At 37.4% G+C, this 14,864-nt stretch overlaps 3 protein-coding genes across 3 annotated transcripts; 2 read left to right on the forward strand and 1 right to left on the reverse strand.

Annotated features, from left to right (window-relative positions):
* The first annotated feature begins 2,633 nt into the window (after window positions 1-2,633).
* LOC140005356 (uncharacterized) lies at window positions 2,634-3,581 on the forward strand. Its single transcript, XM_072046238.1, has one exon. It carries the CDS (start codon window positions 2,634-2,636, stop codon window positions 3,579-3,581), a length of 948 nt encoding a protein of 315 aa, XP_071902339.1.
* Window positions 3,582-7,898: 4,317 nt separating this feature from the next.
* On the forward strand, window positions 7,899-9,217 carry LOC140005357 (uncharacterized). Its single transcript, XM_072046242.1, has 2 exons — window positions 7,899-8,807; window positions 8,963-9,217. The coding sequence occupies exons 1-2, from the start codon at window positions 7,899-7,901 to the stop codon at window positions 9,215-9,217; spliced, it is 1,164 nt and encodes a 387-aa protein (XP_071902343.1).
* Window positions 9,218-10,670: 1,453 nt separating this feature from the next.
* On the reverse strand, window positions 10,671-13,145 carry LOC113693744 (uncharacterized). Its single transcript, XM_072046245.1, has 2 exons — window positions 11,207-13,145; window positions 10,671-10,933 (listed from the first exon to the last, which is right to left on the reverse strand). Exons 1-2 carry the CDS (start codon window positions 13,143-13,145, stop codon window positions 10,671-10,673), a joined length of 2,202 nt encoding a protein of 733 aa, XP_071902346.1.
* Between the last annotated feature and the right edge of the window lie 1,719 nt (window positions 13,146-14,864).

The following is a 14,864-nucleotide window of genomic DNA, read 5'->3' on the forward strand; positions in this document are numbered from 1 at the left end:
GCCGATTGGTAAGGTCATGGTAGCCTGGTATAGAGTCCGGCCGATTGGTAAGGCCATGGTAGCCTGGTATAGAGTCCGACCGATTGACAAAGCCATGGTAGCCTGGTATAAAGTCCGGCCGATTGACCCAAGAATGAAATGTGAGATCAATCGATAGTCATGAAATCTATTGGTCGCCCACCTAGAAGGGGTCTAATCTCTAAGCTGAGTACTCAGTAGCTGGTCATTGCATGTACTTGTTATGAGCTGATTTGATGGAATGATTATGAACTGATTTGAAATGAGACTTATGAACTAATATGAGTTGATTTACGAATGAATATGAAGAGATTTGTGACTTGAGACGAAATGATTTATGACTTTGCGATTTCTCATGTACAACTATCAATATGATGCTTTTGAATTACTTGTCCTTCTTTACTGCTGATTGCTTTATTAATAACGTTACTTTCAAAATTACGGATGTGAATGATATGCAAATGATTTGAGTTGTACTTATATATTTGTGTACCTATAAAATTAAGAGTGCGTGGTCCAACAGAGGGGTAAATATTGTCTACTGAGCGATGTGTCGCTTAACCCACTTCTTACCATTTTTGCAGATTCTGAAGAGTATGAATTGGTTTACGTAGAAGACCCTGAGGATGACTTTTATTAGTTTTAATTGAATAGAAGTTGGCAGACTAGCTACTTCTAGTTGCTAGTCATGTTTATTCTTGTTTCCGCTGTTTCAATTGGAGAATAAATGTACGAACGTCTTGAATATTTGTGGACTTTCTCTTATATGTAATTCGTACCGCACTTTATTCAGTTGAATGATTTAGTGCTGTTAAGGTTAAATTAGTTAATGTAGCCTTGTATTCTTGAGTGAGATTTGAGAGTACGGCGGATGTCATGTGATGGGCACGTGCGGGCTCGGAGCATGACATTTTTAGTGGTATCAGAGCCTAGGTTCGAGATAAGACCATAAGATAGAATAATTCATGAAATAAGTAGTGTAAGTAGTAAAGTAGGTTTGGAAAAAAAAATCTGTGTACTTTAAAGAGAAGGGAGGCATGGTTGATGGCGTTCCATTTGGTGTTATAGGAGATGGCCGAACCAGTGCACGGGGAGCAGGAGAACTGCGACTGCCTAGTCCATTTGACGGGATGTGACGTGGCTCGCCTTAGGAAGAGACAAAGGTTTTATAGGGACAGGTTCCTCGAGGAGTTAGAGAGAGCCACGGACGGAGCTAGGAAGGCTTATGCGTTGAGTGACCAAGTAGCTGACCAATGGCAAGAGATCTCGTCGCTGATAGTGTCAAGGGAGCACATGAGACAGGACATGGAAGGCTGGAGTGGAGAGGCCCTCCGTCTGCGAGAAGAGGTCATTAAGCTGAAAGCAGATATGGAAGTACAGAAGGGACTAGCTGATACGTATAATGAGGGGTTTGAAGAAGTAGCTTCCCTACTCCAGAATCGACAGGCGGAGTACGAAACCCTAGCGGTGAAATATGGAGAGAGAAGGCAACGCGTGATGAACTGGATAGCTGACCACCAGCCCCTTGCACCGCAGATGCTTGGGTGGAATCACCTGTGGCCTGATAGTGATGCAGAGATAGAGGATGACCCAAGGAGGACCCTGGGAACATGCCCATGGAAAATCAAGAGGGAGAAGATGGAGTTGAGGATCAGGACGATGCTGGGGAGGGCATAGGAGATGGAGCTATTGTGGATGCAGATCCACCAGTTGATGAGTAGTGGAGTTGGTTTAAAAGAGGGTTCGTTTGACGAATCACTCGCTTTATTAGTATCATGGGATATTATTCCAAAAAAAAAAAAAAACTTTGGTAGGTTGATTAGCGGTTGTTTGCGTAGATTAGTCCTGTAGTCAGTCGAAAGCTATAATTAGACAGTTTGGACGCTAGGTTGTAAGACATTTTCTTTTGGGAAATAGTTGGATTTTTTTGACCGCTGTGTAAGGGGGTCGATTGTTCTTCTCGTTCGGAGTAGCGAATGAAACCTCCTACTTAAATATATATATATATATATATATATATATTTTGTTATGAAATAACAAAAATGTGGATGTCCCTTTGTATTCCCAAGGGGATTAATTCATTTATGGCTACTTATGTATAGAAATTACAATTCATAAATCCATTCATGTAGTGGAGAAACCGTTTCATAGGTTTCTTCATATTATTGTAGTAATTGATGTTTAATAAGATTTATGTACCTTTAATCTTGTAGTGCCTATATATAGAGGTACATTGAAACCCTTTGGGATGACTTTTGTATCTTGTTGAAATATAAGGATATCATTATCCCTTTCTCTACTCCTTTCTCTAATACTTCTTCAATTTCTATTGTAGTATTTCATTTTATTAATTTTATAACACGTTATCAGCACGAAAGCTCTTCTTTTGAGCAAAAGGTGAAAACGGAGGCGCTACTTTGAGCAAAAGTGAAGTACAAGATTTTGCCGAAATTCTGCCCGTATTTCTTCAAGTGACTTTTGAGGTAAATTTCTAAATCAAAATCTTATTTCAATTTCTTATGGCTAATCTTACAAATCAAGAGTTTGTACCTCTTGATATTTCTGGAAAAAATTATTTATCATGGGTATTGGATGTTGAAATCCATCTTGAGGCAATGGATCTTGGTAATACTATTGTGGAAAAAAATGAATCCTCAAACCAAGACCGTGCCAAAGCTATGATTTTTCTTCGTCATCATTTAGATGAAAGATTAAAATCAGAGTATCTTACTGTTAAAGATTCTCTTGTCCTTTGGCGAGATTTGAAAGAAAGATTCGACCACCTGAAGTTGGTCGTTCTTCCAAAAGCCCGATATGATTGGCTTCACTTACGGCTGCAAGATTTTAAATCTGTCAACGAATATAATTCAGCCATATTCAGAATCACTTCTCAATTATCATTATGTGGCGAAAAAGTCACTGATGAAGATATGTTAGAAAAAACATTTTCTACTTTTCATGTCTCTAACATGCTCCTGCAGCAGCAATATCGAGAGAAGGGGTTTAAAAAATATTCTGAACTTATTGCATGTCTTCTCTTGACTGAACAAAACAATGAATTGTTGCTGAAAAATCATGAGTCCCGACCAACTGGTGCAAATCCATTCCCTGAAGCGAATGCGACCCAATTTCAAAATTCTGGTCGAGGTCGTGGACGTGGCCGTAGAGGTGGCCGTGGAGGAGGCCGCGGACGTGGTTGTGGCCGTGGACGTGATCGTAGTAAATTTGTGCCCCGTGAAAATTTTAACCGGGGCAAGCAACAAAATGTTTCCCAAAAGAGGGAAAATAACTACGATCAGAAAAATGGAGAAAAGAAAGTTTATGAAGAAAAATGCTACAGGTGTGGTATGGAAGGTCATTGGTCTCGTACCTATCGTACGGCCGAACATCTTGTTGACCTCTATCAAGCATCATTGAAAATGAAAGACAAAGGTGTTGAGACAAATTTCATTGATCAAAAGAATGACTATGATGATGGTGATGATGCTGACATGACACACCTCGATGTTGCTGATTTTTTTGAACATCCTGAAAATGTCAACAAATATCCCATGATTATTTAGATATTTTTATGATACTTTATATCTTTCATGTAATTTTCTTTCCATTGAATATTTATTTTCGCATCTTTATTAATATTTATTTTTGTTTGAAATTTTCTTCCTGAAGAAGAAATGGATGTCAAATATTTGGGATTAAATAATGGTGATGATGATATTTGTCTCATTGATAGTGCTACTACGCACACCATATTGAAAAATAAAAAATATTTTTCTTGTTTGAAAATGGGAGAGACAAATGTTAATACCATTAGTGGTAGTGCAAAATTGATTGAAGGCTCCGGAAGAGCCACTATATTTCTCCCTGAAGGGACTAAAATTATTGTAAATAATGCACTATTCTCTCCTAAGTCTCGAAGAAATTTATTAAGTTTTAAAGATATCCGCGAAAATGGATATCATATCGAGACAATGACTGAGACAAATGGTGAATTTTTATTAATCACAAGTATCATTTATGGGAAAAAATGCAAAGTAGAAAAGTTACCTTCTTTTTCTTCTGGATTATATTATGCACAAATTAGTGCAATTGAAATTCATCACCTAGTAGACCAGAAGTCTACTCATCCCGATGATTTTATGATTTGGCATGATCGTCTCGGACATCCTAGATCTATAATGATGAGACGAATAATTGAGAATTCACATGGCCACTCATTGAAAAATAAAAAAGTATTAAAAGCCAATGAATTCTCTTGTGTTGCTTGTTCTCAAGGGAAATTAATTATTAGACCATCACAAGTTAAAGTTGGGACTGAATCACCTGCATTTCTAGAACGAATTCATGGTGATATATGTGGGCCTGTAGATCCACCATGTGGACCATTTCGATATTTTATGGTGCTAATTGATGCATCAACTAGATGGTCACATGTATGTTTATTATCTACTCGCAACTTGGCATTTGCGAGATTACTTGCTCAAATAATTAAATTGCGAGCACAATTTTCAGATTTTCCAATAAAGAAAATTCGTCTAGATAATGCTGGTGAATATTCGTCACATGCTTTTGACGATTATTGTATGTCCATTGGAATAACTGTTGAACATCCTGTAGCCTATGTTCACACACAAAATGGTCTCGCCGAATCACTTATTAAACGGCTACAATTAATTGTTAGACCATTGTTGATGAGGTCTAAGCTTCTTTCATCTGCTTGGGGACATGCTATTTTACATGCAGCAACACTTGTGAGAATTAGGCCGACAAGTTATCACACTTATTCTCCCCTACAATTAACTTTTGGTTATAAGCCAAATATTTCTCATTTACGAATATTTGGTTGTGCGGTGTATGTTCCAATTGCACCGCCCCAACGTCGTAAATTGGGCCCACAAAGAAGATTGGGAATATATGTCGGATATGAATCACCTTCAATCATTAAGTATATGGAACCATTAACAGGTGATTTATTTACTGCGAGATTTGCAGATTGTCATTTTGACGAATCACATTTTCCGACATTAGGGGGAGATAAAAATCAACCGAAAAAGGAAATCACTTGAAAAATATCATTGAATTTCCTTGATTCTCGTACTAAAGAATGTGAATTAGAAGTTCAAAGGATTATACATTTGCAAAAAATTGCAAATCAATTACCGGATGCATTTAATGACTCCAAAAGAGTTACTAAATCACATATTCCTGCTGAAAATGCTCCGATTAAAATTGATGTCTCTGAAGGACAAATCACAAGTGCTAATGAGTCTAAAGCACGCCTGAAGCGTGGGAGACCTCTTGGTTCCAAAGATAAAAATTCTCGAAAGAAAAGAGGAATAGATGAATCAACAATTAGTGACAAAATTCAACCTCCTGAAGAGGTCGCTCCTAAAGAGCCAATTCTTGAAGAGAATGAAATTATAGAAAATTCAATAAATTTTGTCACTTCAAGAAAAAGTTGGAACCGAAAAGAAATAATTATTGATAATATTTTCGCATATAATATAGCACTTGATATTATGGTAGAGGACGAGGATCATGAGTCTAAATCGATTGATGAATGTCGAGGTAGAAATGATTGGCCAAAATGGAAAGATGCGATCCAATCTGAATTGGACTCATTGGCTAAAAGAAAAGTTTTTGGACCTGTAGTCCAAACACCTGAAGGTGTAAAGCCAGTAGGATATAAATGGGTATTTGTGAGAAAAAGAAATGAGAAAAATGAAATTGTGAGATATAAAGCAAGACTTGTAGCCCAAGGATTTTCACAAAAGCCTCGATTTGATTATGATAAAACGTATTCACCTGTAGTGGATGCTATCACATTTAGATATTTTGTGAGTTTTGCAGTACATGAAAAATTAGATATGCGTCTAATGGACGTCGTTACTGCATATTTATATGAGAATCTTGAAAATGATATTTATATGAGAATTCCCGAAGGATTCAACATGCCTGAAGCATGCAAATCAAATCCTAAAAATATTTATTCTATTAAATTACAAAGGTCTCTGTATGGGCTCAAATAATCTGGACGTATGTGGTATAACCGTCTCAATGAATGTCTAACAAAAGAAGGTTATACCAATGATCCAATATGTCCATGTGTTTTTATCAAGAAAAATGGATCAAATTTTGTGATAATTGCGGTATATGTTGATGATCTAAATTTAATTGGAACTCCTGAAGAGATTCAAAATAGTGTTGAATATTTGAAGAAAGAATTTGAGATCAAAGATTTTGGAAAGACAAAATTCTGCCTTGGTTTACAAATTGAGCATTTGAAAGGTGGAATTTTTGTCCACCAAACTGCTTATACCCGAAAGGTATTAAAGCGATTTTATATGGACAAACCACATACATTGAGTACCCCAATGGTTGTCAGATCATTAGATCCTAATAAGGATTCTTTTAGACCACGAGAAGAAAATGAAGAGATACTTGGCCCTGAAGTACCATATCTTGGTGCAATTGGTGCACTAATGTATCTTGCTAATTGTACAAGACCTGATATATCATTTGCAGTAAATTTATTAGCAAGATTTAGTTCCTCGCCCACAAGACGACATTGGAATGGTATTAAACATATTTTTCGCTATCTCCAAGGAACAATAGATCTTGGTTTATTTTATTCAAATAAATCCAAACCTGAATTGGTTGGTTATGCTGATGCTGGGTATTTATCCGACCCGCATAAAGCAAGGTCTCAGACTGGTTATTTATTTACATATGGAGGCACAGCCATTTCTTGGCGATCTACAAAGCAATCACTAGCCGCCACTTCATCGAATCATGCTGAAATAATAGCAATTCATGAAGCCAGTCGAGAATGTGTTTGGTTAAGATCAATGACCCACTATATCCGGAAGAATTGTGGGTTATCCTCCGGAAAAGAAAATCCTCCAACTATATTATATGAAGATAATGCAGCTTGTATAGCTCAATTGAAAGGAGGATATATTAAAGGAGATAGGACGAAACATATTTCACCAAAATTCTTTTTTACTCATGATTTGCAAAAGAATAGTGAAATTGATGTGCAACAAATCCGATCAGATAATAATCTGGCCGATTTATTTACCAAGGCATTACCAACTGCGATATTTGAGAAATTGGTGAAGAGTATTGAAATGCAACGATTAAAAGATCTCAAATGACGTTTGCATCAGGGGGAGAAATTATTACACAAGAATAGTGTACTCTTTTTCCTTCACTAGGGTTTTTGGTCCCACTGGATTTTTTCCTAGTAAGGTTTTAACGAGACATATTCTTTGTGTAATGGACATCCAAGGGGGAGTGTTATGAAATAACAAAAATGTGGATGTCCCTTTGCATTCCCAAGGGGATTAATTCATGATTTTATGGCTACTTATGTATAGAAGTTACAATTCATAAATCCATTCATGTAGTGGAGAAACCGTTTCATAGGTTTCTTCATATTATTGTAGTAATTGATGTTTAATAAGATTTATGTATCTTTAATCTTGTAGTGCCTATATATAGAGGTACATTGAGACCCTTTGGGATGACTTTTGTATCTTGTTGAAATATAAGGATATCATTATCCCTTTCTCTACTCCTTTTTCTAATACTTCTTCAATTTCTATTGTAGTATTTCATTTTATTAATTTTATAACATATTTTTTTTTATTTTATTATATAGTTAATTGTCATCATAATTTGTTTTATGTGATCTTTCGCCATATTGTTTTAAGGGTAGTACACGTAAAGTATGCATGTAGGCAACCCTAGTTGGACCTTCTTAACAGCGTTAAAAGCGTGTTTTCTTGTGTATCTATATATGTGTATACATGTATGCATAATGATAAATAAGGGTAACAGATTCACGTAGTATGGGGCTCATTTGTGTGACTTAGGAAATGGCACCAAGAACTAGGCGTGGCGGGAATCGCAATGGCAGCTCTAATGGCGAGGACGTCCAGGGTAGTCATAGCCAAGAACCGTATCCAGGAAATAATGTTCAGGATATGGGTCACCAGGGGGCTGGTTTAAGCGGGCATCAACCCTACATGATGTTGCCAATGGAATTAGTGACTACCCTAACTGGAGTAGTCCAAGCATTACAAGCCCAATCCCAGTTAGCGCAATTTCAGGCTGTCCAAACCCAGGGTCATGGACAAGGGGGAACCCAATCCTACTATGAAAAAATGAAAAGGGTCCATGTCCCTACCTTTGATGGAACCCCTGACCCGAACTTGATAGAAAAATGGTTAGATGAGATAGAAAATAATTTCGCACTTTTGCAAGTGTCGGAGGAGATGAAGCACCTAATTGTCAAACCCTTTTTGATAGGAGAGACTAATAAGTGGTGGGCAACTCTGGAACCTATCGTTGCCCCACCAGTCAGTTGGACAAAATTTAGAGAGGAATTCTTGAAATACTTTTTTCCACCCGCCATGAGGATGCAGAAAATAGATCAGTTTGAAAATCTGAGGCAAACACCGGTTATGTCTGTGGTACAATATTCAAATAAGGTTACGACGCTGGGAAGGTTCGTGCCGTCGACCATGGCGGATGTCGAGTTGAAGAAATATAAGTTTGTACGGGGATTGGCAAGTAGAATTCAAACTAGGGTGAACACCGCGTTCGCCCCAACATTTAATGACGTACTGGATGCCAGCGTGAAGGCTGAGGCTGACTGCAAAAGATTGGACGAAGAGGGTAGGAATAAAAGGCCTAGACTAGGGAATGAACTGGCAGTGTCGGGAACACTGAAACCTGGCGGGCAGTTCCGCCTAATTAAGAAAAGTCATAGGCCACCACCGAAGGTAACTGGAGGAAACACCTTTCCTACGTGCAAAACTTGTGGAAAGATGCATCGAAGAGAATGCGACTTAAAACGACCCCTACGTGTAAGACCTGTGGGAGGATGCATCGAGGGGAGTGCCGATCTGGAACAGGGGCTTGTTTTGAATGTGGACAGCTGGGGCATAGAACTATGAATTGTCCAAATAGGAAGTCGGGAGGAGATAAGAATGGCAAGCCCGCCGATATGAAGCCAAAGGTTAACGCGAGAGTACATGCCATGACCGACGTTGAGGCGGAGGTGTCAGGCGACGTGGTCACGGGTACTCTTCTAATTAATTTTACGCCTGCATATGTGCTGCTTGATTGTGGAGCTAGTCACTCTTTTGTTGCTAGGAAATTTGCTAAATACTTGTGCATGCCTCCTGAATGAATGGACCACCCCTACCGAGTAGCTGCTCCAGGAAATAAAATCTTAGTGTCTCATACTAGGTATCCGAACTGTAGTGTGGAATTGGAGGACAAGAAATTAGAAGTGGATCTAGTACAAATAAACATGAGTGACTTTGACGTTATCCTAGGGATGGATTGGCTAGCTAGACATTTTGCACAAATTGATTGTAGGAAGAAGATGGTATTATTTATGAAACCGGACAAGGAGGATTTTTCATACCAAGGAAATGTTGATAATAGGAGGGTTCGTCGGTTACTTCTCCTGTCTGCCATGCAGGTGTATAGGGCAATAAGAAAAGGATGCGAGGCATATTTGGTTTACGTTGTAGATATGGAGAAGGAAGAGACGTCATTAGAAAAAATTCCAGTGGTGAAGGATTTTTCCGACGTGTCCTCGGAGGACCTTCCTGACCTACCTCCGAATAGGGAAATAGAATTTGAAATAAATGTTATACCTGAGGCGAATCCCATATCTAAGGCTCCCTATAGGATGGCATCTACGGAATTAAAGGAACTCAAGGAGCAATTACAAGAATTGTTGGACAAGAAATTCATTAGACCTAGCATTTCTCCGTGGGGTGCGCCAGTGCTCTTTGTAAAGAAAAAGGATGGTAGTTTGAGGTTGTGTATCGATTATAGGGAGTTGAATCGGATCACGATAAAGAACAAGTACCCTCTTCCAAGGATAGATGATCTTTTTGACCAATTGAAGGGAGCTAAGGTATTCTCTAAGATAGATCTGAGGTTGGAATATCATCAACTGAAGATTAAGGCCGAAGATATCCAGAAAAATGCATTTCGTACGAGATACGGGCACTATGAGTTTTGGTCATGCCCTTTGGATTAACTAACGCCCCGGCGGCCTTTATGGATATGATGAATCGGGTATTTAAACCACAGTTGGACCGTTTTGTCGTAATATTTATTGATGACATCTTAGTGTACTCTCCAAACGAGAAAACTCATGCTGCCCACCTTAGAGAGGTCTTAACGATACTAAGAAGAGAGAAACTGTATGCTAAATTTAGTAAATGTGAATTTTGGTTGAAGAGTGTGGCATTCTTAGGTTATGTAATATCAGGTCAAGGGGTGTCTGTGGACCCGAAGAAGGTGGAGGCGATTGTAGACTGGTCACGGCCCACTAATACAACAGAATTTGATATGCATTTTAGGAATATTGACTTTTTCTTTCGTTCATTTCAAGAGGACGGGGCGTAAATGTCATTTCCTATTGTCGTCAAATGTATAATAGAAACCATTACGTGGAATCTGACAATCACTGAAAATTATAACATTTTCTAGGAAAGATTTGATTTTGCAGCATGACCAAAAATATATTCATATACATCACCAACAATACCCAAAGTCACTTTTAATGTCTATCATCAAATGGCTCCACAAGTCTCTTGTAGGGATCCGAATTCCAAACTTATTTATTCATGATTTACAAAGTCAAAGGTTATCGGACCAGTGAGACTGTTGTTACCCAACCCTAAATACTCCAGATCTTCCAAATGAAACAATGACCTTGGAATGCTTCCGGTGAAGTTATTGCTGTTGAGGTCGATGTGATACAAGTTTGGGTAATTCATCCAACAGTCAGGAATTTCTCCTGATAGAGAATTCTCCCGAAGATCCAAATATCCAAGAACCTGATATTCATTCTTCACTTCACACAAAATGTGAGAGATGCCTCCTGAAAATAAATAGTTAGAAATTAAGTTCTAAATATGTCAATCAATGATAAATTAATTGGGTGTGTAGGTAATTGAATATGTTTGATTGTTGTTTGCATATAAATCTTTTAACAGTTTTAGAGATATTTGAACTTTTACCATAAAATTAATTGTGAGGAAGTTCCACATGGACCAATGATGGGTTGAATAACTAAGAGGGAATAGCCATTGAATATCTTTGACTATAATGCACATATAAACCTTTAACAATTTCAGAGATATTTGAACGCTACCATGGAGTTGATTGTGAGAAAGGTCTACGGTATCCAATGATGAGTTGAATAGCCAAGGTGGAATGGTATCTGAAATTCCTGTGAAGGACAAGTCCAAAGCCTGAAGGAATTTTTGTGATCGGATCCATGTAGGAAATTGGGGACTTAGCTTCCACGAGCACAATCCAAGTACTAGAAATTGGGCACGAGGAGTCCAATTTGCACTTACTTTTAAGGTCAAGTAGGAGTTTCCAGATGCGTCAAAGATCCATAACGCTGTTAGATTGTCTAGGTGACTCTCACTCACAACACCTTCTATTAAATTATCAGCAATACGAAGCTCTTCAAGTTTGGAAAGCTGCCAAAGACTTTTAGGAAGAGTTCCAGTGAGTTTGTTCTGAGATACATCCAAGTGCTCCAAGGATGACAGTTTTCCTAAATTTGATGGAATTGAACCAGATAGAGCATTACCACATAGCATAAGGTATTCTAGCTTGGTACATCTTCCTAAATTTGATCGAATTGAACCAGATAGAGCATTATAATTTAGCCAAAGTTCTTTGAGCTGGGTACATCTTCCTAAATTTGATGGAATTGAACCAGATAGAGCATTACCAAATAGCGAAAGGATTTTGAGCTTGGTACAGTTGCCAACTGCGCTTGGAATTGGACCATTCAAGTGATTACTACTCACATCAAGTGAAATCAAGTCCTTCAATGTGAATACTTCACTTGGTAAAGAGGAGCTAAGGCTGTTATTATATAGATCAAGATGTTGAAGGTTGGAAATGTTGGCAATAGAGCTTGGGATAGAACCTCGAAACTGATTGGAGGCAAGAAGAAGTGAAATTAGGGCAGTTAAAGTGGATAATTGGCTTGGGAGGAAGGTAGCAAAGTTATTGTATGATAGATCCAAAGATGTAAGGGAACTTTGATTCCAAATTCCATCCAAGGAGCCTTCGAATTGATTATCCCGAAGGTTGAGAGAAATGAGATTGTTAAGATAGAGAAGCTCATCTGGCAATGAACCATTCAACTGGTTCGAGGAAAGATCCAAGTGTTGGAGGGAAGTCAAGTTCCAAAGACCTCTGGGCAATAGGCCTTCAAGCTTGGTCCCACTTAAATCAAGGGAAGCAAGGGCAGTAAGACCGAAAATCCATCTAGGGATGAGGTGTCCAAGAAAATTTCCAGAAACATCTAGGACAGTAAGAGAAGAAAAGTTGGCATGGAAGACAAATGTATCTCTGCCAAGATGATGAGAAATTAAATCAAGTTGACAAGAGCGCAAATGTATCTCTACCAAAGAAGGGATCATGTTAATCACCTCCAGCCCATTAGACGCTGTACTAAGGTTCATGCCACTCATGTCTAGGTGCTCCAGATTAGAGAGACCAGCCAACCATTGCAGGTTATCAACTTGAAGATCGGACGGATCGCCTCCTATGCTTAAAGTGCGTAAACTTGACAGGTTTCCAAGCTGATAGGGAACCATTCCTTGAAATCCAGCTCCAGATAAATTCAGGTACCTCAGACTTCTGAGAGACCCAAAAAAACTGGGAATTGGAATTCCACTGAAATCATTTAGACTTAGATCAAGGTAACGCAAGTGAGTCAAATTTTGTAACGAATGACTGATTTTACCGCTTAATGGTGATTCAAGAACAATATCATCTAGATATTCAGGATGACCATAACCATCAATTTCACGATCAGGAGTCTGAAGGTGGAGTTGAATCACGCGGCCACTTCGGTTGCCACAAACAACTCCTTCCCATTTGCAGCAATCAACGTCGCGAATCCAAGACGAGAGTTTACCATAGGGATCTTTCAAGTCTTTTTTGAAGTCCATAAGAGCTTGTTTCTCACTTACATAGCAAGTTGCATTTACAGTTTTGCTGGAAGAACAGAGTAAAATTATTGCAACGAGCAAGAAAACAGAGAAATGGTTTGATCCACCCATGATCATGTGAAATGTCGGAAGAAATACACTGCAGTACTTCAGCTATGTTGCAGATTGATATATAGAGCTGGCAGTGGTCGTCAAATTGTTGAAGCCTCAAAGCGACTTTGGCAGTTGACGTGGCTATCAATATCAGGCTTGGAAAGCATGTTTCACTTTTGCTGTGTTTACTTGACAAGTCAACAGTGGAAGACTCAGGTCATGATGTGTCTCATTTATGATTTGAGGTCATGACGTAGTAAGTCTAAACATCTGAGTGGAATTTAGAATGGAATCTGATTTGGAAAAGAATTTATTATTCATTTTTGGCTTCATTATTGAGAAATTTTAACCTCAGAAATGATTTGAAACAATTTACGAAGAAAATTACATAAACATAAAATTAACAAGTTAAAAAGAGAATTGGGATTGAGGGAGAGGAAAGTTCTTCTTTTGTCTCTTATATATATATATATATATATATACACACACATTTTGGGTATATATATATTGTCCGAGAGATAAAATTCACTCTTTCTAAGCACATATATTAAGATTTGACTCTTATTGCTATCGTTGCTGCACTCATGCAGTAAGAGTTTTGTGGTAACAATGCACTAAAATTAGTAAAGCTAGAAAATAAGCAAAAAAAAAAAAAAAGGGAAAATGAAAGTTGTTTTGATTGTCCCACTTTTGTACCTATGCTTTAATACAAATTGTAGTATCAAAATAATTTATCAGAGGCGGGCATAGGGTGGACAGCCGCCCTCCAAAAGTTTTAAAAATTTTAAAATTCTCCCTATAATTTTAGTTGTAACAAAAAAAATTTATTATATTATCCCCCTAAACAAAATTATTCTTTTCGTTACTTTGTGTAATTTCTTTCGATAAAGTGTCATATATCAAACTAACAATTAGTTTCCTTATAAAAGGATACCATTAATATCTACATTATTATACAGTTAGCATTATTTTTGAATAACAATTATAAAAATATAAATTTTCTTTTCTCCAAGTTTCTTATAACAAACCAACTCTTAGTTTCTTTGATAACTATAATTTTACAGTAGCAACTAAGGTAATATGTTACATAGGAAATCAAAGACAAAGGAAACAAAAAATATATATATATATATATATTCTAGCTATCATACAAATTAAAGAAGTTTCAACTACGATTTTAAATGCCTTACGCTGACAGTAAATAGAAAGGTATAGAGTCTAATTTTCACATTGTTTTTAGTTTTTAAAAATATCTTGTTTCAAATTATAATCTATTGAGCTTTCATTTTGCTTTTAATATGCTTTATTTGCTATAATATCACTGGTGATTCGTTGCCACTAAACTTTTGAATTCGTCACTGATGCTGATGCATATTTTCAAGGGTAAATACATCAACATAAAAGTGACATAATAAAAACAGTAGGAAGAGATCTTCTTGCTCTCACGCAATAACAGACTGAAACTAATGTTTCACAGTTCGTGCTTCAGATTTTCTCCAATAACTTGACAATATAATTTGTTTCTGCCCCTGAAATAATTTGTTTCAGATAAATACATCTACATAAAAGTGACATATTAAAAATAGAATTGGGATTGAGGGAACGAACGTTCAATTTTTTATTACGTGGTTCGGAGCTAGATATTGGTCCGAGAGGTTAAAATCTCTCTTTTTAAGCTCACACGCTAAGATTGAACTCTTATTGCTATCGCTGAAGCACTTATTTAGTAAGATTTTT

This window comes from Coffea arabica, chromosome 1c (genome assembly GCF_036785885.1).
Source record: "Coffea arabica cultivar ET-39 chromosome 1c, Coffea Arabica ET-39 HiFi, whole genome shotgun sequence".
Classification (NCBI taxonomy): Eukaryota; Viridiplantae; Streptophyta; class Magnoliopsida; order Gentianales; family Rubiaceae; genus Coffea; species Coffea arabica.